The sequence below is a fragment of the Diadema setosum genome, chromosome 3, assembly GCF_964275005.1.
Source record: "Diadema setosum chromosome 3, eeDiaSeto1, whole genome shotgun sequence".
Lineage (NCBI taxonomy): Eukaryota > Metazoa > Echinodermata > Echinoidea > Diadematoida > Diadematidae > Diadema > Diadema setosum.
Window position 1 is genome coordinate 18,599,802 of NC_092687.1, and position 21,553 is coordinate 18,621,354.

The window sequence follows — 21,553 nt, forward strand, 5'->3', positions numbered from 1 at the left end:
CAAAGCAGCCTCTGTGAGGCATGCTACCTCAGAGACATACGGCATACGTGGTAGGCAGAATCGCTCCTACAGGGATGCCATGACCATTGGTGTATTAACGTCCCATGCATAAGATGCCTAGTCCTGAAGTACATAGAGAGTTGTGTTGCCTTTGGAAATTATCTTAGGACTTGGGTCATGGTTACCAGTAGAACGGATGATACCAAGGTGGGGGGGGGGGGGGTGTTTCCTGAGGTCTTGGTCTGGTGACAATGGCAGCACTCTCAGAAGCATTGAGAGTGTATCTCCATCTAGAAGAGTATTCATATTCGATCTGGAGCATGCTGCTCTGCTCCAAAACCAATATCCTGGTGTAGATGGAGTGCGTGGAGGCCCCAAGTCCTGAGGCCTGGAGATTTGTGATGAGGCCATTGATGTATACAAGATTAGATAGAGCAAGGGGGATAGGATTCCATCTTGTCTGAAACCCTGCCTCACGAGAAGGATTCACTTGTTCTGCCATTCCACCAAACATTGGCTGTCAGATCTTCATACAATACATGTATCTTCACAAAAGAGTCAGAGGTTTCTATGAACTCTAGCTTTAAAGAGCTTGAGTAATGGTCCATTGTGCCAAACAGTATCAATAGCCTTGGCTGCATCTAGATAGGCCACAAAGATTTGTATCTTGTTATGTGTACTGTTCTCTATGACAATGTTCAGGGTGCTTGCCAGTAGCATACAGGAATGGTCTTCCTGGAACCTGCTTTGCAGTTCATCTGGTAGGATTGATCTGTGAAGAGTCTCTTTCATATGCGGCTTTATGAACATTTCCAGGAGTTTGCCAAACACAGAGGTCAGAGAGATATCTAGGTACATTGTAATTTGAAGGGCCATTAAGGGGCTTTCCTTTTCTTTTGTGCACTCACTGGTACATTGTAGGAAGAGGCTGGTGAGGATGCTGCCAATTTGATGTACTCTGAGCTGATTTGGTCTTGACCACCTGCTTTTTATGCTTTCAACTTAGTGAAAGCTTTGTCCAAGTGTGATGATGTGATTGCATACTGTAGTTGAATCCTCTGTAGCGCTTGTGCCACTTTACTGATCCTCTAATCAGACAGGGAGGGATTTTGGTGTTGAGAGCTGAGAGAAGTATTCCTCCAAGCTGCAAGATTTTGGTGACAGGTCTGCGTATGTCCTTTCCTGTACCACTATGGAATCAGTCTTTGTGCTATTGATGTTGGAGGAGACTTTGTGCTGCCTGACGAGCTTGCAGAACAGTCAATAATGATCTACCCTTAACCCATTGTGGACGGACTGATTTTGCTACAACACGCATTTCCCATAGACACTTGCCCGAGTATACTCGGGACTCGTCCTCAATGGGTTAAAGATTCCGCTTCCTCTAGTTCCTTGTTAGGGGGCTAGGATCATTGGATAGGTAGTACCTTTACTAGATGGCCCTTGGGCATCCTAGACTGGTCTCCCCATATCCAGCATCATGAGTAGTGCAATACATGAAACCTAGTCCTAAAACATTAGCTTCCCTCATGGTGAAGACCAACCATGTGCCTGTACGAGGCGCCTCTACCACGGCTAAACATGGCGGATCTTGTTTTGTACGTGCTGCCTTTCCTGATGTAGACAGTGTCTGAACACTTTCTTCGCCTGCTTGTAGTTCTGCCACACTTTGAGCTGGTGGTTTCGAGGACAACATTGGTCCTTCCTGCATTTCCAGGTTTGCTTCATCAGGCATGACATTCTGTAGACTTAAATTTGATTTCAGATTTTTTTTTTCTCAAGTCTATACACATTTTGCTTTTTCCATGTATCAAAATCACCTGAAAATGGTGATTTCCGATTTTTTTCAACAAACCTCAATATCATCCCTGCTTCATGTGGCTGTAGGCGTGATCTACTGTCACAGTCCATTCTGGCTTCTTGGCTTTCTGAGTGCTAGAAAGAGAGTGAGGCAGGTTGGAGGTGGATTAAATCAAGGCCATCTGTTTGCCTGTATCCAATGAATTATTCATGAGCAGCATTCAGTTGATATACACTTTTTAAAATCAGTATCTTCAGATTGTTAGCATGTTGATGGAAAGTTAGAATTTAGTTTCAGGTACATGTAGGTAGTCACATGCCTTTTCTTCTCAGCATGCAGTAAAATCATAATTTCTTGTTGGCGAGAAGATTTCTGTAAACCTATACTGCCCTCTATCCCCAGGTTACTGCCAGGCCATGAACATTGTCACGTCGGTTCTCCTGCTCTATGCCAATGAGGAGGAGGCTTTTTGGCTCCTTACGGCCGTCTGTGAGCGTCTACTGCCTGATTACTACAACACCAGGGTGATCGGCGCCCTCGTGGACCAAGGTGAGTCATTTAGTAGAATGGAATGGATCTTCTTGTTTCCCAGGTTTCCCCTCCTGAAGTTGAGATGTATATAATTTGTTGGTGTACATATGGTATTATACGTACACAAGTGTTTATATATGTTTGTCTGAATTTATACTTTCTGTGTGGAACTTTATCTCCATAGTTTGGTTAGTTAGGAGCAGTGCCATGTATGCATGCCAGTCATTAAAATGAAGGTTGGCAGTCATTAATGTTATGTACAAGTGCTATCTGTTTGCTTGTCCTCACTTGTAATGTGGATGTGGGAGTTTGTATCTGTGCAAAGCTCGATGGGAGCAATGAATAATTTACCGTCAGTTTCCCACTGCCCCAACCTGCTGCAAAATTTGCTTGGCTAGATAACCGAGCTTTATGTACATGTCTGTACATACAACTCTATTGCTCGTATCGGTACATAATCCCCACAACAAATTGTTAATAAAAATTTCAAATATGTAACCACTGTATGCAGCAATCACACAACCGAAGAATCTCACTCGACTGGAGGTGACTGTTACGAAGGAGCGGCTTTGGTGCACATGCAAAAATGTACATTTTGTTGACTGGTGATTCTATGCTAATTGTCCTGCGTTAGTTGTGGTTTTTCAGAGTACCTCGGTAGGCAGCCAACAAAGATAAATTCAATCAGAAAACCATAATATCTGATGACCTAACTCCCTTTGAAATAAATATCCATTTAGTGCTGCTTATGAATAATTCATTAGATACATGCAAATACTTTGATTTATGGCTTGATTTAATCACACAGGTGTGTTTGAGGCACTCACCAAGGACACAATGCCGGAGCTGTACATGAAGATGGAAGAGTTGGGGATGCTGAGTATGATCTCTCTCTCATGGTTCCTCACAGTCTTTCTCAGGTAATCACAATTAAAGATTCTTGCATGCATGGCTTTCCATACCCTTTAAGGGTACTTGTGTGCCACTCCCATGCTCCATTTGATTTAACTGCGTATTGTTAAAATGCCTATCAACTCCGTATGTGCCACGGTGTAAACACCCAGTGTGCCACATTATTCTGAGAGAGCAACATAGCCATGCTTTGGGAAAACATTAAATGTTTTTCAAATCTGTGTAAGATTTATAGATTTTTTATTTTTTTATTTTTTTTTTACTATGGGTGAAGTTGTAGAGAAACTGCCAAGCTTTGCTTAGATGTAAATTGCATGACAAATCTATCATTGTGTTTCTCTCAAATGACCAGTAGCTACAACATAGAGCCATGACTTTTGCACACAAAACTGTGACAGAAACATAGAATTTACTAGCAAATCCACTTGGAATACTGCTTCATTGTCAATCACCATGCAAGCTACATGTGACAGGATTGGAATGGCGAGAAACGCTTTCCATGTACTGTTGGCATTTGGCGAATTATCGATCGGTTTGGGCAGTTTGTACGTTTGAGCAGAATATGTGTACTTGGCACCCTGTCGACTGAGTTGGACGTGCGAACATGTCATCTAGAGAGTTAAACAGTACTTTATTATACAAATGATGCACAGGATAGAGTGTGTTAGTGAAGGTGCGCGGCCGTCAGATGGTAAAACGGTCTATCTCGAAAATTGCTGTTCTGAGAAAAATGACTTTAAAGTTTAGAGGTTTGAGCTTTTTTACGAGATGGGTATAATGCATTTTTAGCAATGGGACAAGAAGAAGCATATCAAACACTGATAACTGAAGAATTTTGTGCTTATTTGGGGTTTTAATTATAAAATAAATGAGATTTTTGTGCAGATAGACTGTTTAACCACAGCACATGTATACACTCCGCTACACATCATAAGATGGTAAAATGGTCTATGTTCTAGATAGACCACAAACACAATTGCCATACTATGGTAAAATGGTCTATCTTTTAGTTAGACCATTTTACCGTTTTATCTCGTGGTTTTAAAGTGGTCTTTCTTCCCAGATGAAAGTTTTGCAAAAATACTGAAGTTTAGCGTACGGCCGGATGTCAAGCGCGTTTTTGCCGAAAAATGCCTTTTTTAGCCAAAAATTTGAAAGAGTATCAAAAAATCAAGATTTTTACTTTTTTATCGAAAAAATTAATAGTTTATAAGTACCTTTTAAACTAGAAATGTGTTATCTTCCATTTCAAGTGTAGAACCTAACTAATATACATTTGAAAGTAGAATATTACACGCACATATATGGCGCAATGAAACATAAAACCGTGATTTACTTAAAATTTTACTTTGCAGAATCTACCAATATTTCAAAGTTTTTTTTTTTTAAACTACCGAAATCAGTCTATTCAAACGTTTTTATTTGTTCGAAATATAATTTATGTTCTGATATCTTATGCAGCAAAGAAATCATAAGATAAGGCGAAAGATAACTCGTTTTATGTTATCCTAAATGGGACGATGTATTTTTTACTGGACGCGCATTTTGAATGGAAAATCGAATGCATAGCGTAGGCCCATATATATTGTACATGGTATAGTGCGTGTAGTTATACTTATCTTACATAATCGGCGAAGTCAATGGACAGGTTGGATAGCTGACTGCAAAAACCCTTTGTGACACCTTGATATGACTGAAATGTGCTTATTTGTCAGAAAAAAAATACAAAGAGGGCTGGTCAGTAATGTTGTTACCATGGCAACTGATCATTTAGGTCACTCCCAGAAAATTTCAAATATTCATGATTTTAAAACGTAGAAGTGTTGAAACATGTTTTTGTATGTGTGTGCGAGAAATGTATTAATCTATCTAATCTGTTAAACAATGAAACCTGCTTATACCAATTATATATAGATTGCTTACTATGTTTGGAAATGGTTGTCATGGAAACCGTGATAACAAATCACATTTTGCTTGGCAAAATTAATACAATGCTATATAGTTTGCATTCTCGGGCCCTGAAACGCAGCCCTGCAAGGGATAGGCACGAAAGCACTTTTACATTTGTAATGTTCTAAGGCGAGGTGTTTGCATTTTATTTTGATCTATCCTCCCGCAGAAGACTTACTAAATGTTTCTTTTATGATGATTGATTGTTTACATGAGCGTTGTTTGGAACGCACAATTATTCGGCGACATAAGAATATCATATATGTATCCTACATATTTGTGTGAAATAATAAGGCAAATATCACCCTCAAAAAAAAAAAAGAAAACAAGTAAAAAGGAAGTAGAAATGAAATGCAAACAATGCAATAACAGCCTCATTTCCCCTTCCCATCATTAAGTCGGTTAAATCATCGAGTCTATAATATTTATCCTTGGCCAAGTTCTATGACCTTGGAGCAGACATGTAACAAATGGTTTGTTTGCAATTCGATTGTTTTTATTTTTTGCGTGTGTGTTCTATATTATCACATCTTTGTGATTAAAAAAAAAAATCATTTCAGTTATCATAAACACTCTAAATTCCCAGTCAACCAACAAAACGTATTACACAATGTGCACATGCTCGCAACCATCGTCTCAAACTGCGTTTACGGACTATATCAACACACAATGAAATACAGTAAACACTAAACGAAGCAATTTCTCTCTTTTTTTAATAATGATTTGCCATCAGCGCACATTTACTAGAAAAGCAGCACTTGACATCTATGTTGTTGGTTATCAAAATGCTTTTTATCTATTTCGTTTTGGAAGGTAAAGAACCTCAGTCTCGATTTGTGGACATCTAAAAACAAAAACAAAAATTCCATCTGAAAGCAATCTTCTTAAATGAAAGAATGAGTCCTGAGTGATTTTTTTTTAATCATGAACAAATGTCTGTGACATACATCCAAAGACTTTGAAAATCAACAATACAAATTGCACTGACTACATTAACTGCATTGATAAACTCTATTAATTGTTTAATGTGACGTATGCTATGTGTCCACCATCACAAACGTTACACCAGTTAGAAAAACAAAATTTTCTCTTTATGCGATATTTCAATATCTCTATCTTTTTCACAGTTTCTGGTTACATATCCTAGCTATTATCACTGTACGCTGTTGTATTGAACTTTCGTCACTGTATAACTAAATTAGAATGGTGACTGCCAAAATTTTAAAATTCTACCTTTAGTCTGATATTATTTTTGTGTTCTGCAGACCAGTGCGATAAGATATCTGTACTGAGCATTCGTCTCTCAGTGAAGAAAAAAAAAAAAAATCACCTCTCCAAAACATGTGGGTAATGCTTCCCTCTAATACTTTCCCTTATCCCAAGTACCAGAATACATTGCTGGGGCCCTGAATAGCTAACATAAATTATATTATAAGATTACTAACATCATGACAATTATGGCACATGTGAAAAAAGAAAAAAAAAACAACTGGAAAAACATACATCTTGACCAGATCATATTCTTTTCACTACTTCTTGTACTTGGTGTTTGGGTTGGAACACGCTCTGTGCTATTTCCTTTCAGATTCAGCAACTGTTCCTTTGTGAAGTTTTCTCTTTTTAAGCACTTTAATGTGCAGGGTTTTTTTTTTTCTGACCAACATGTCATATATTTTCCTCCATCTGATGAAGAAAGGCAAAGTTCACTTCCCTTTTGTTGACCCCCCCCCCCAAAAAAAAAGACATTCCAATCTGGCAGACCTCTACTCTAGAGACTAGTATTAATTAGTGCTAACGTTCAGAGCTAATGTTAGGATATTCTATTCAGATCAAGATCTAGAAATGTTAGATTTAACGTGAACTCTTACTTTTATGGAGCAAAGTTAGCCTAACGTTAGATGTATAATATGTATCATTTACGCATAGATTTTAGAACCTCAAGAGGGTCTAGATGTCTAAACCTAGGTCTATCTAACGGTAGGCTGGGTCTTACAATAAAACTGCCATTATATACTAGCGTAAGGTTACTAGAAACCTCTAACGTTAGGTAGAATCAGCGGCCCAGATTTTGACTAGAGGCTAGATATTTCTACTTAAGACTCGTTAGATTTTATGATGATTATACAGGTCTAACTAGGGTTAGTACTGTATTTGATTAGACTCTAAACGTTAGTAATAGTAGATCTAGCGTTAGAGCACTACGCTATACGGTACTTTCTGTATAGACTATGCACAGTCTCTTGCCCTGGACCTGGCTCTAACGTTAGCCCTACAAATACAGTGAACATCTAACGTTAATAGTAGGCCTAATAGGGTGGGCCTGTACTGTCTACGGTATACAACTGCTAATGTGCTAACGTTAGGTGTTAAGTTCATTGTGATTATAGGCCTAACGGTTAGCTCGATTGAATAATTGTTTTGGCATAACACTTAACACCAACAGGCGTAGAGCCCTAATTCACCTAACAGTTAACACATTCTAACCCCTAACGATAGCTAATGTTCAGAGTTAAAGAGAGTGTAATCGTTAGATCCCATAGACCTAACGTTAGACGAGGATTCAGTCTAACTGCATGTGATGAGGCCATAGATTAGAAACCTTAGATCGAACAAGACACCTAAATCTAGACGTAAACCTCAAGCAAGGCCTCTTTTCGCACCGTGTCAAGACGTGCCTTACGGAATAATCGGTGTTCCACACCGCCGGCACGGTCGGGTGGCGGCCCGGGGGTTGGTAGGCATGCCCGCTGGATCGGTGCGAAATGCAGTCATAAGGCATCGGCCTAATACGTTAGATTCCACTAGCGCTTGAAATTTGATATTTTATACCAAATCTCAAATCAAAGTTATATATCTAACTGTTAGATCAAAACAAATGTAAAAGTTCCCTTATGCAGTGCAGTAGAGAACTATGTATTTATTTACTAATTTACTTACATTCGAAGGAAATAGTCCCCTTTTCAGTCACCACGTCTCCAACTCAACGACTGTTCCAACATTTTAGAGAGATTTTTACCAGTGTCCTGCAGATCAGACGTACGCACACGTATACAACTTACTACAAGCAGCGCGCGGCCGTGAGGTGGTAAATTGGTCTAACTCGAAGATAGACCATTTTACCATCTGACAGCGATGATCAAAAAATCTCACTTAAGAAGGTTAAAAGGTTTATGTAAAAGATAGCTCGTTTTACCTCCGAACGATATTACCGACAATGGGCTAACTCAAAGATAGACCGTTTTACCATCAAATCTGAAGGAAAAATACAAAAAAGTACCAAGATAGCGGAAATTATCTCTAAAACAAGACATGATGGGATTTTCTCGATAGCACCATTGGAAAGAGCACCCTCACATATCCCGGAAAGTGAACTTACCTCAAAAAGTCAAATTTTCGAGTTAGACCGTTTTACCATCTGACGGCCGTGCGGCGCGCTCGAGAGTATTGACAATGGTGCGACATGCACGAGGCGCAGCCGAGTGCATGTTTGCAACCGTTGTCAATACTCGAGAGTGCGCCGCACCTTCACTAACGCCACGAAATAATCCTGTGCATCATTTGTTTTATAAAATGGGTCAAAAACTAACAGCATTATTCACGTACCTTTGTGGGTCAATACCAGTCAGCTACATGTAGCACTCGCTCAAAAGTCAAGATGTACGAAGATGTTCGTCCCAAACATTTACGCACGTCGCACTCGGAAATCCCGCACATAAGTACTGTACGTACGTATAAGAGTATACGTACGCCACGTGTTATGCACAAGAAAGGCCGCCGGCTGTTGTGGCAGCCCGAACTAGAAGTTGTTTACAGGATTGACAGCGCGTATAGTAGCGCGTGACGCACTTGTAACAACTGATTGAGTGCGCACTGCTAGTGTAAACATTGTGACGTACGTCAGGCCAGGGAGGTGGAAGAGAGACTCTTCTTAGTGCATACCTGAAGAAATTAATGCACGCACACGTGACTCATTTCAGCGCTTCCAATTGGCTACATTCTTGAACCCATTTTATAATCAGAATTATCTGACGTTGAGTAGTAACTTTCAGCAGCACTGGCGGATGATTTCACATGGTGCAATATACTGTAAAACACGATATTTTCGCGGCACAAAATTTTTGTGAATTGGAGCCAACAACCTTTTTCACACCATGAAATTTTTGCGAAGTGCCCCTGGCATTCAATGCATATAGTGTAGACAAGAGCCTTTGGGTGTATTTTAATTTCACGAATCTTGGCTCTCGCGAAATTTGTGAAATTAAGATACACGCCAACATTCCTCGTTTTACAGTAGTATTCTTCCTACATTCCTCCTACATATAGCCACAATAAACTACCATAATCCTCCCCCACAGTGTAATGCCATTCGAGAGTGCCGTCAACATCATGGACTGCTTCTTCTACGACGGGGCCAAGGTCATCTTCCAGATCGCCCTGGCCGTGCTCGACGCCAACTACGAGGCCCTGCTTGAGTGCGAGGACGACGGCCAGGCCATGGTCGTCCTCAGCCGCTACTTGGAGAACGTCGGCAACCGGGACGCGCCCGTGCCCCTGGTCCCACACTCGTCCGTCATCGTCGGCAATGTCGGCAAGGAGGCGGTGCCGGTAAACAAAAAATCGCTCAAGATCAACCTCTCATTACATCTTTCTGCAGCTGTGCTCTCTGTAGCTGAATCTTGCCCTCTGTAGTCTTGTGTGGTCCATTGTGAAGACCGTACTGTATACGGGCAGGCTGATGAATAGACAGTGGGATTGATTGATTGATTCACAGATGAATAGATAGAAAGATTGATAGAACTCTACGTAGATTGGTGAATAGATACTCAAATGGCAATTCAATATGGCCAAAAAGTAAATGCAGACATATAGTAGATTAAAAATTAAAATTCTTAAAAATCTTATGTTTACACAATGTAGGTAGTCCTAAAAAGGGACTGCTTAAGTTGTCCAGAGTAGGTGTAATTCTAAAAAGATTTTTGACAAACTACACCTATTGTAGAAAGAACACCATAAACCTATACTGTGCTTTCTTCGCAGATTGACACACATGCTGGATTTTGCTTTTTTTAAAATGCAATATAGGTGTCCGTTGAGGTGTCAGAGTTGATTCAGAACTCCTACTCCAAATTTGGCGGGACCTCCAACGAGCAGATCGAGAAGCTGCGGCTGAACCAGCGCCTGAGGGTCGTCCAGGGGTTGGAGGACACGGCAAGACGCAGCGTCATCCGAACGCTGGCCTCGGAGACGGCCTTTGAGACCAAAGAGCTGGAAGATCTCTACCACCTCTTTAAGGTGAGAGAGTCAGACTTTCTCAGAACTCATCATTTCTTTGTTTAATTGATCTCTTTCTATGTTCAGAAACTTGTTTTATCTAGTTATGTGTTTATGTGTTCAGAAACTTGTTTTATCTAGTTATGTGTTTATGTGTTCAGAAACTTCCTTTATCTATCTATTTATATGTTCAGAAACAGTTCCAGAACAACTTTTCAATACAGACACAGTGTTTTCAGTTTTCATGTTGAATTTGTACATAATAAATATATACCTATATTCCTACTAAAACAACATCTCAAGTACCTCTTTAACATGTGTGAGTCAGACTTCTTTGGAACTCATCATATCTCTGTTTAATCTTTCTCTTTATATGTTTAAAAACTTGTTTTATCTATCTGTTTATATGTTCATAAACAGTCACAAAGCAATTTTTCAATTATAGGCACAGAGTTTTCAGTTTTTATGTTTAATTTTGTACAATGAATATATACCTATATTCCAATTTCAACAACATCTCAAATATTGTGCCTCAATAGGCTGTCATTGAATATTTGGAGACATGTATTACTATCTTCTGTTTCTATACAAAATCTTCCACTTATTTTCACATATTTTTTCTTTATACTAATATTTAAGCAAATATTTGTTGAATTAATGATATAAGTGATTCCAATTTTTAAGTGTAAATTGTGTGTCTGCTATTTCCATCATGTATGTTTACTGTTACAAATGTCAGTATGTTTATATGCCATTGTGTATGCCTGTGTGTAATCTATGTAGTTGGATGTACCTGTTTATATCTATTTCTCTATCTCTCTACTGTCATGTCTATATATTTTCTCTCTCTACTTATCTCTCTTTCTATTTCTGTATGTGTTTACTTGTATGTCTATCTGTTGTTCTTTTCTTTTATATCTATCTGTTTTATCTCTCTATTATTATGTCTAGATATCTGTTTCTCTATATCTCTACTTATATGTCTATCTCTCTATTTCTCTACACATATGTCTATATATCTATTGCTCTGTCTTGCTACTTATATGTCTATCTATCTATTACTACCCTTTTCCTTAGATATGGGCCTTTAATATACAGAGCAATACAATTTATGAGTGTATCTCTCTCTCTAGCCTATGATTGTTAAATTTGAAGTCATTAATGCAGTTGTCTCAGTAGTACTGGCAACTCTAATATATTGTGCTTAGTAATTTGTAATTTCTGTTATATTTTGTATTATGGTATGATTTGTTGGTTTGTTTGTTTGTAAAGCGCATTGAAATTCTTTTCAAGTTTGAAATGCACTATATAAGAATTTGTTATTATTATTATTATTATTATTATTATTATTTCTTATCTAGGAGGAGTACCTCAGTGGTAACCTGTCCTTTAGTACTCCCATCATGGACCACTCCCAACACTTCCTCTCCCTAGTCAAGTTGGACCAGGACAAGTTCCTCACCCTGTTCCTGGCCCTATCCCCCTGGGCCAACGGTTCCAGGGCCGAGGTACTCGGCGTCCGCGCCTTCAGGGTGAGTCAAACAGTGTTCTCTTTCAACCTCTTGAAAGGGAAGTAGAGTATGATGATGGTGATGATGATGGTATCAGAAATGAGAGATTGTGAGACATTTCTCCATTAATTTATCAAGTAATGGCTCAAGATACTTTTGTGTATGTAGGAATGGTGAGGGACTAGCATGAGAGAGACGAGTCAGACATGTCTTGCTCTGTGCAGGTCTGAGAGGCGGTCTGTTTATTGCAGCCAATGTGGCTGATTATATAACACAGTACAGTATTGTACAATCATGGGATGAAGAGGGTGGGTAGCAGAGGAAGTGAGATGAACAGGTGGCGATGTTTATATGTGAGGTAATGAGGCATGGTGGTGGCTGGAGAAAGGAATGTCAGGTTGACCGTGAGAAAGACAGGATAGAGTGACCAAAGCAGTGATGGTGGAATGATAGCATGAGATGGTACAATTGTTTCACACACATTTACATACAGTGTGCAGACACAATAGATACCTCACATCCAGTGTTTGTCTTTTGAGTATCTACAGGACTGGTATTTAATTCTCTCTGAGGCAATTCTTTTTTTTTTCCCTTTTGATGTATCAGTAATGAGGTTGCTGGTTTGTCCATACTCTGCAAAATTAAGCATTTATGTGACATTCTATTTTTTGTTTTTGTTTTTGTTTGTTTGTTTTTAGAAGAGACTACTGGTACACAAGAAGTCTCATTACTTAAAGACTACCCCCTTCTCTTTCTCTGTCCCTCTCTGTAGGTGCTGGACTCAGATCGGGATTCCCTCATCAATTTCCGGGACTTCTCCTGGGGCATGGGGATCATGTGCCGGGGGGAGATGCCCCACCGACTCCGGCTCTTGTACGAGATGCACCAACCCCCCGCGCTGACGCCTGCCGACCTGGAGAGCCCCTCAGACACGCACACAGGTGGGGGAGGGAGGGAGTTCAGTGGGTTCAACAGCTCTGACTCATGATAATGTGTATCACATCAGTTAGTAATTGGCACTTTTTCTTATGCTTGTTAAAGGTAGGGGATACCTTTTACAGACCTCCCAAAATGCAGCAAAACATTAAATATGAACCTCAGGGGACTTGTTTAGGCCACTGCTGAGAAATTTGGAAGTCAACAGTTATCTACAATTTGAATAATGCGCAAAACTCAACTACTCAGTAGTTCTGTGTGTCAGCCACACTTAAGCCTTTTTGTTGCAGTATTTTTTCTTAATCTATAAACACAAATCTAAAAGTATAAGAGCTGATGTAATAACATATAGTGTGGCAAGAATGTATACAGAAATGTTTGTAAGTTTTGATGAACTTTCTTCACAAAATATACATGATGGACACACATGCAGTGCATGGGTCTGCAAAGGTAGCCTAGTAATATACTGGAATTTATGGTGAGCCCCGAAAAAAATTCAATTCAAAATCTAACGGTCAATAAAAATGTACTAAATGTTACCTTCCACTTTCAATACTTTATGGGAGTTTCTAAAATGATACTCTCTTCAACATACCACTGTATTTATACAACTCTTCATTTAAGGCATGCAAATGGGATTCCCTACCTTTAAAACAAAGCATGCTGAAAACAATGGGGGAAATCCCCCTTGCATTGCATGCTGTTGGTGCTGTGTTTTTTAGTGTAAACTTCTTCCTCATCAAAAAACAAGAAACAAAGAAGAATATAAATGTCATGTGTAAAGTCTTACCTATTGATGCCATATGTGGATTCAATTATGTCTCATCTTACTATCTATTGAAAGTGAATACATCGTACCTTATGTTTTCTTTCTCTTTCTATCTTTTCTCCCATTCCGTCTCTTTCTCTCACTCACTCTTCCATTTTATTTCTCAATCTCCCCCCTTGTCCAACTCTTAATTTCCTTACATATCTCCCTCTCTCCCTCCTAATATCCCCCTCTCTTCTTAAAGGGAAGATAAACCCCAACAGCAATGTGGATTGAGTGAAAGCAGCAGCATTAGTAGAACACATCAGTGAAAGTTTGAGGGAAATCGGACAATCGATGCAAAAGTTATGAATTTTTAAAGTTTTGGTGTTGGAACCGCTGGATGAGGAGACTACTAGAGGTTATGACGTATGAGTGGACAACAATACCAAGAAAATATAAAGAAAATACTACAAAAATCCATTTTTCATGAAAATTACAAATTCCATCAACTTGATATTTACATATGTTAAGGGTAGCAATTATTCCCCCTGCTTTCTGAAAGCGGTTGGTCCATTGCTCTTTCATAATTCTAGAAAAGTGAATTTTTGTTGAATTTCCTTTATATTTTCTTTGTATTGTTGTCCACTCATACGTCATATCCTCTAGTAGTCTCCTCATCCAGCGGTTCCAACACCAAAACTTTAAAAATTCATAACTTTTGCATCGATTGTCCGATTTTCCTCAAACTTTCACTGATGTGTTCTACTAATTTTGCTGCTTTCACTCAATCCACATTGCTCTTTGGGTTTGCCTTCCCTTTAAAGGACAAGTTCACCTTCATTAACATAAGGATTGAGAGAATGTAGCAATATTAGTAGTACACATCATTGAAAGTTTGAGGAAAATTGGACAATCCGTTCAAAAGTAATGAATTTTTGAAGTTTTTGTGCAGTCACCGCTGGATGAGAAGACTACTGCAGTGTATGATGTCACTTGGGTACAACAATATAAGGAAAATATAAAGAGAATTTCACAAAATTTCATCTTTTGAAAAAAGTACACATTCCTTTGACTCGTTACTGACATATGTTATGGGTAATATTATTCCCATTGCCTTTAGAAAGAGGCAAGTCAAGTGCTTGTTTATTATGCGAAAAAAATGAAAATGTGTTGAATTTTCTTTACATTTTCTTTACACTGTTGTACTCATATGACATCATGAGCCTTAGTAGTCTCCTCATCCAGCGGTTCCAACACAAACATTTTTAAAATTTATAACTTTTGCATCGATTGTCCAATTTCCCTCAAACTTTCACTGATGTGTTCTACTAATATTGCTGCATTCTCTCAATCCTTATGTTTATGAAGGTGAACTTGTCCTTTAATCTCTTTATCTCTCTCTCTGTTACTATCTCTCTATCTCTCAATCTCTTTACATCTCTTTTCATCTCTCCCTCTCTATCAGTTCACACAGTCTCTCTGAAGCCAGGGTCAGACTGGCAAAATATTGCAAAGTCTTTGCAATCTTTTGCTGTCCGTTCACACTGGCAGCCAAACTTATCGATCCTAAGTTTGTCGGTTGAGAATGATAAGGGCGTTAAGTTGCCACTAAACCCATAGTGTTAGAGACAACTTAACGCCCTTCTCATTCTCAACAGACGAGTTCTTGATACTGTAAAAGTGGATATTTTCGCACAACTAATTTTTCACGCTTGGCCAGGTAAGAAGAGTTTTGCGTGTTTTTAATTCTGTGGAATCAAGACATCAACTACTGGAACGTATGGCACGCAAAAATATTCACACACTTATATTTTCGCACTAGCTTCTGGTTGCGCGAAATGCGCGAAAATTTCAACACCACGAAAATTTCCACTTTTACAGTATTTGGGTCACTGGTGTGCATATGCATGGAGGAAGAAAGAGCACCCTGTCTGACAGCTGGTGATTGTGATGTAACAATGCACACCTGTACATCACAATGACAGCACGCTTCAGAAACAGATAGTGGACGCGACAAACTGAGCAAAGTTTCAGCTACTAGCATTCACACTGCTCAAAGATGGAGAAGATTGGCAGGGGTCCGGGAAATACATGTATCCCTAGTTTGAGTGGAAAGTTTTGCGGTAGGTTTTGCGAGAAGTTTGTGATCACACTGGCAAAACTTTGAGATCGTTACGATCACTATCTTAAAGGGTGTGTACAGTTCAGGTCGAGGTGAAGATTTAGCTTTTAACATTTTGCGAGATGTTCAGAAAAGATATTCAGAAACTACTCTATGAGATGTCAAAGAGCATGCAGTTCTAAGTGGTATCAAAAGTTAATTCAATGAAAATCGGTTTTGAAATGGCTGAGATATCCAAAAACAAGGTGAAACAAAGATATCCTAATAAAGTTGTGGCATGTCGCCTTTTATTATTAGCACTTTTGTGGATATCTCATCCATTTGAAAACCGATTGTCATCAAATAAACGTTGAATCCTTCTTAAAGTTACATGCTCTTTCATATTTCATAAGAGGCTTTTCATTATCTCACTTTAGGAATGTTCAAAACATGAATCCCTACCTCAACCAGTACTGTACAGTCCCTTTAACCTTTGCGATCTTTTGCCAGTGTGACTGCAGCTTATATCTCTATATCTCTCCTTGTCTTTCCACAGAGTGTAGTACGGTAGACGTACCCTCCCCTCGGGACTGCGACGTCCTGGTCGACCCGCCCGATGCCACAGACACGGAGGAAGCCTTGGACGCAGCCGAATTCTTTGACTCTGATGCGACGACGCCAACACCAGCGCACTCTACTAGTCAGGCAGAGACAACGTCTTCCCCCACTGTGCAGGTTGGGAATATCAACATATCCATTATTTAAAGTGATAATTTCTCATGATTTACAACACTATTTGCAGTGGCGATTGTCTTATCAACCAGGGCCCCTTTTCAGAAAAAAAAAAGTTTATCCAATGATAGCAACTCTTACTGGAGTGCAGTTGTCATGGTAATGACAAGAATCCTGCTTCCTGATTGGCTGTTGCCATGGGAAGTTGCCATTCTAGCAAGAGTTGCTATCCTAATATCTTTTATGAAATGGGGCCCAGATCAGGGAAACTTCATCCTGTTTTTTTTTTTTTCTATTCTCTGTTGTGTTTAAATCAGCCCCTACAGTGTAAATGGATGCCGACATTTTTATTTTTATTTTTTTTTCATGACTACTACTAAAACACTGAATAATTTGGTACTTATTTACATCTTGTATATTGATTCAGGGCAACTTGTCAATCAGTTGCAATAGTTCCTAAATGATCTTAGATGCCAACATGATTTTTCCCTTCCAATGTATGTACAATATTTTCGAAATTGATATTAGTGTTAGTAGTAACTGCGTAAAGCAGGTATAGTTGTAGTCGTAGGAGTATTTAGGACTCAAGTACAGTGTAATTCTAGAAGTAACAGTACTGTAAAATTGGAAATTTTTGTGGTGTCAAATTTTTTTTTTCGCTTGTGATATGTAACACTGCCTACTGTTTTAATAGTGCAGAATTAAAAACACGCAAAAATCATTATATCTGGCCATGCGTGAAATATTACTTGTGCAAAAATAACCACATTTACAGCAGGAGTCATATTATTAGAAGCAGTAGTAAAACAAGTGGTATAAGTTGGAAAAGAAGTAGTTATAGCAGCAAGAGTAAAAGCTGTTGTAGATGAAAAAGAAGAAGAAGAGGTAATATAGCAGTAGTTACATGTATGATAGTAGGAATAATAGTGAAGCGGACAAAATACTAACATAACAATGAACACATTTTTTGTTGTTGTTTGGTCAGGAGTCCCCCAGGCATGCTAGTCTCGGTTCCAGCCCCAGGTCTCCATCTGCCCTCTCGCCCTCAAAGAGATCCAACCCGTTCCTGACCAACCCGGACCCCACCCTGCCCCCACCAGACCAGGAAGGCATCTTTAACTTCCAGAGCGAGGGCGCACTCAAACTGGGCGAGGAAGCAAGCACGGCGGTGGAGAAGAGCGAGACCAGAGGTCAGTTCTGGCCCCTGCATGTACAGCTGTGTTTGCTAACCCGTTGAGGACGGGCTGATTCTGCTGTGACACCTATTTTCTACAGACACCAGTCCTGCCCAAGTATTCTTGGGACTAGTTTTCAACGGGTTGAAAATGAGCGATGGATGATTCGACTATTAAAGGCATAGATGTTGGTAGTTGTGTACTTGGGAAGAAAAAAATGGCTATTAATTTGATCAAGGCTACAGATGTTGACAGACAAACTTCTGCGTGATGATTAGAGTGCAAAAAACTGCTGATGATTTGACCAAGGCAAATACATGATGGTAATGGTGTACTCTGGAGAAAAAAAAAAAAACCAAGCAAACACCCAAACAACCGAACCCTGCATAATGATGAAGATTAATGTTAGAAAACTGATGATGATTAGAAAGGCAACAATGCCTGGGGTAATGGTAGTGTTTAATGATAATGATGGTGATGATGATGCAGATGATAATGACAATGACGATGATGATGATGACGATGACAAGAATGACGGTGATAATGATAGTGAGGATGACCGGGCTCGACGTTAGCAACAACAACAACTTACAACAAATGACCTTTGACCCCTGCAGGTCCTGAACCAGCACAAGGCTACCAGTACTACCTCAAGAAATGGCAGCAGGAGAAGGAGGAAGAGGAGAGGCGAAAGAGTTTCAAACATCTCCCCAGGATGAACCAGGTTTGTATCAGTTAAACTTCCAAATGTATTCAGGAATTGCTATTTTTTTTTCCTGTAAATGCAATTGCATGGGAACTTTGTTGTGAAAATGCCAGATTTAGCAAAACTTGTACCATACAGATGATTTTGCAGCCCCCAAAATCTGTATATTTCATTGTTTTTTTACCCTGACACAGGGAGAAACCTGATGTGACCTGAAGGTGATTGGTATGATTTTTAGGCCTTAGTTACAACAAGCTTTCCTTGGCTCAGTTTCCGCATGATGTACCAGTACCATTAACAAAGCTGAATCCACACGTAGAAGAAATGTGAGACAAAAATCAAAACAAGACAACATAAAACAAAATACAAAGCTTATCCCAACAAAATTATAATGATGCCGTCACTGATGCCCGATTTCTATGTATTTTTGACCCTAGGAGCAGTTCATCCAGTTGCTCAAATCCATGTATGACATGTTTGTGGACCACCCAGAGGAGCAGGAGCTATACCGTTCCCTCGCCACGGTGGGGACTCTGCTCTTTGAGCTCGGTGAGGTTGGAAAAAAATTCTACCGCATGAAGCAGACGTCGCCGGCAAAGAGCTGGAGCGAGATCTCCTCGTCGAGCCCCTCTGTCGGGGAGGTCGTCGACGTCCATGGTGTGGAGAAGGCGGAGGACGTCTCTCCCTCGGCAGGATCAGAGGAAGTGACTGGGGAGGAGTCTCAGAGTGAATTGCCTCAGGGTGATGGAAATAAAACACCTGGGAGTGAGGCTAGGCCTGAAGTGGCGAATGCTAGCCTTGGTGACAGGAGTGAAGTGGAAGGAGGGGCAGACAAAGACGCTGCAGTGTCTGCAGCTGCAGAAGCTGTCAAGAGGGTATCCATTGCAGAGCCTGGGCAAGAGTCTAGTGCAGACTCAACAGAATCTGCTGCAGAAATGGAGATGCTCTCTGGAAATGGGTCGGACAGAAAGCCTGAAATGGAGGCCAGTGCTGGACACGAGAACGACGAGGGGACAGAAACGGACGGACCACCCAGACCGGCGTCCCTCCCCGGAGACCTGCCCAAACTAGTGGACACTGAGTGGGCGATCACTTTCGAGCAGTTCCTGGCCTCAATGCTGAACGAAGAGCCGCTGGTCAAATTCTTCGAGAAGCCCACTTATGTGAGAAGCCTAGTCGACGGGTACCGGCAACGAAAGCTGTTCCAGAGACAGCTGAGCGACATCAGTGTAACGAGTTTGTCGTAACCCCTTCCCCAGGTCAATCATTCTTTTAGTGTCGTGTATATGTCTACTCCTATGCCTCTTTTTATATTCCAATTTTAGTCTTGACAAATACACTGTAAGTAGATAGCTGTACTGTACATTTAAAGAAACTATATCTCTCAACTCCTTTCTGTATCTTCTTAGTCGGGGTACTTATGTGGGTGAAACGCCTCTCCTCAATTCGAAGTGATGACATCAGCGATTCTTTTTGAATGAATTTATCTTTATCTTGATTCTGTGATGTACGTAGAGCTCATGTAGAAACAATAATTTCCTCCTCATTTGCTGAATTTTATTAGCGAGTGTCGTAACAATCATGAGTTCAGCCCTCCCGAAAGTGAATGGTCTATATTAATTTCTTACTGCTGTAAGTTAGTATTGCAATTTTTATTTAAAGTAAAATTTGTGTAATAGGCTCATATCAATATTTTCTTATCGTACATATAAAAATTATGCCCATTACACCTTTAGCTAGTTCATAGATTCTTTGCTTTCTCTCTTCTTTGGATTGGTTTAACAACTTACAATGCACCCGCTTTCAAACCAACATGGTTATAATGAAATTCTCGTCACAACGAAGTAAAACTTAGGTCCCAAAATTATCATCCATATACTTGTACCTTCATACTCTTTAGCACTCAGCTACAACAAAATTTCAGTACAATAAAAGGAAACTGCCAGTCCCGAGGGGACTTTGTAACAGGAGTCACCCAGACTTTTCACACCTATCAATTCTCACTTTCAATTTGTGATACATGTAACTGTGTGGTAAACTACTTCATTAAAGAAGTATAGCGTGTGTGTTTGAAGGAAAAAAAAAATGAAAAAGTTATAGAAAGTTATCGTGCTGATCTGCGCATGGTGAATTTTATTGTATGGTGTTAAACTGGCGTAGGATGTTGCTAACAATGAAACGTGTGTAATAGCATCTTAACGGAGAAAATGTGTGTGTACAATACGAATGCTCCTTTGAACAGTGTGACTACTATCCAGCTTATCATGGTAGTGATGCAGCTGTTAACCCCTTTCAGTGCCAGGGACTTTGGACAGTGTGTACAATGCTATGGAGGTTTTCTTTGCCAAATGGTACTCAAAGCACATAAAGGGTTAAGCTACTATAATGGCAGGAAATGATGATTTGATTTGAAAAGGGGAGAGATCTGGGGTTCCTTTAAATATCAAATTGTGCACTATATATCCACTTCCTTCATGTCTGGACCTGAAAGTAAAAGAATATTTTGAAATACAGAAATCTCATATTTTTCTGAAGCATATCATGACTCAGTATTGAATTGTTACTGAATGTCCAGTCACCACCATTTTTGACCCATATGAACTTTGAACACTTTTTTTTTTTCCAGCACTGTACTCCACAATCGCGAATTTAACCACTCGCAAAATTGTCTGGAAGTCCAGTTTTGCAAAAAATTAGACTGTCTCGCTATTAATATATGGTGTATACAGAATAGGGAAAAACTGTTATCGTTAGACAGCTCCTGACATGTCTAGAAAACTGGAATATACTGGACTAAAAAAGAAAGAAAGGACAAAAAAAAATATTATGACTTTATGTTCTTTTCATTTTGAGAGGGGGCTGATTGGTCGTCGTGAATTTCTTTATTGGCCTTTCCTCCAACCAAATGAATCAATATGTGAAATCTACATTGTAGTAAACGCTGTGGTACCCAGTTAATGGTACTTATGTAAAAAACAACATAGAAACAGAGAACAAACAGAAGAACATTTCAAAGATGGCGTCGGTTATTTTACTTGAAGTCCCTAGGGTCAGGTCAGAAGGTTGCACAATATTCTCTGTGGACATCCTCATTCTTTTTTTTTTCAGTTACCTTTAGAATTCTCAATGTGTCTTCCACTTTGCCTTATGATTTCAAAGAGTGCACTGTAATCTGA

At 39.6% G+C, this 21,553-nt stretch overlaps 1 protein-coding gene across 1 annotated transcript in view; it reads left to right on the plus strand.

Annotated features, from left to right (window-relative positions):
* The window catches only part of LOC140226235 (TBC1 domain family member 9B-like), a 44,495-nt gene extending 24,525 nt beyond the window's left edge, over window positions 1–19,970 (plus strand). Inside the window, exons 18-27 of the mRNA XM_072306724.1 lie at window positions 2,204–2,350; window positions 3,141–3,252; window positions 9,550–9,799; window positions 10,277–10,486; window positions 11,827–11,997; window positions 12,749–12,917; window positions 16,321–16,493; window positions 17,482–17,674; window positions 18,289–18,395; window positions 18,815–19,970. Coding sequence (XP_072162825.1) covers window positions 2,204–2,350; window positions 3,141–3,252; window positions 9,550–9,799; window positions 10,277–10,486; window positions 11,827–11,997; window positions 12,749–12,917; window positions 16,321–16,493; window positions 17,482–17,674; window positions 18,289–18,395; window positions 18,815–19,624 — 2,342 coding nt within the window. The 3' untranslated portion in view covers window positions 19,625–19,970. The remainder of the gene's footprint in view (window positions 1–2,203; window positions 2,351–3,140; window positions 3,253–9,549; window positions 9,800–10,276; window positions 10,487–11,826; window positions 11,998–12,748; window positions 12,918–16,320; window positions 16,494–17,481; window positions 17,675–18,288; window positions 18,396–18,814) is intronic.
* Window positions 19,971–21,553: the final 1,583 nt, after the last annotated feature.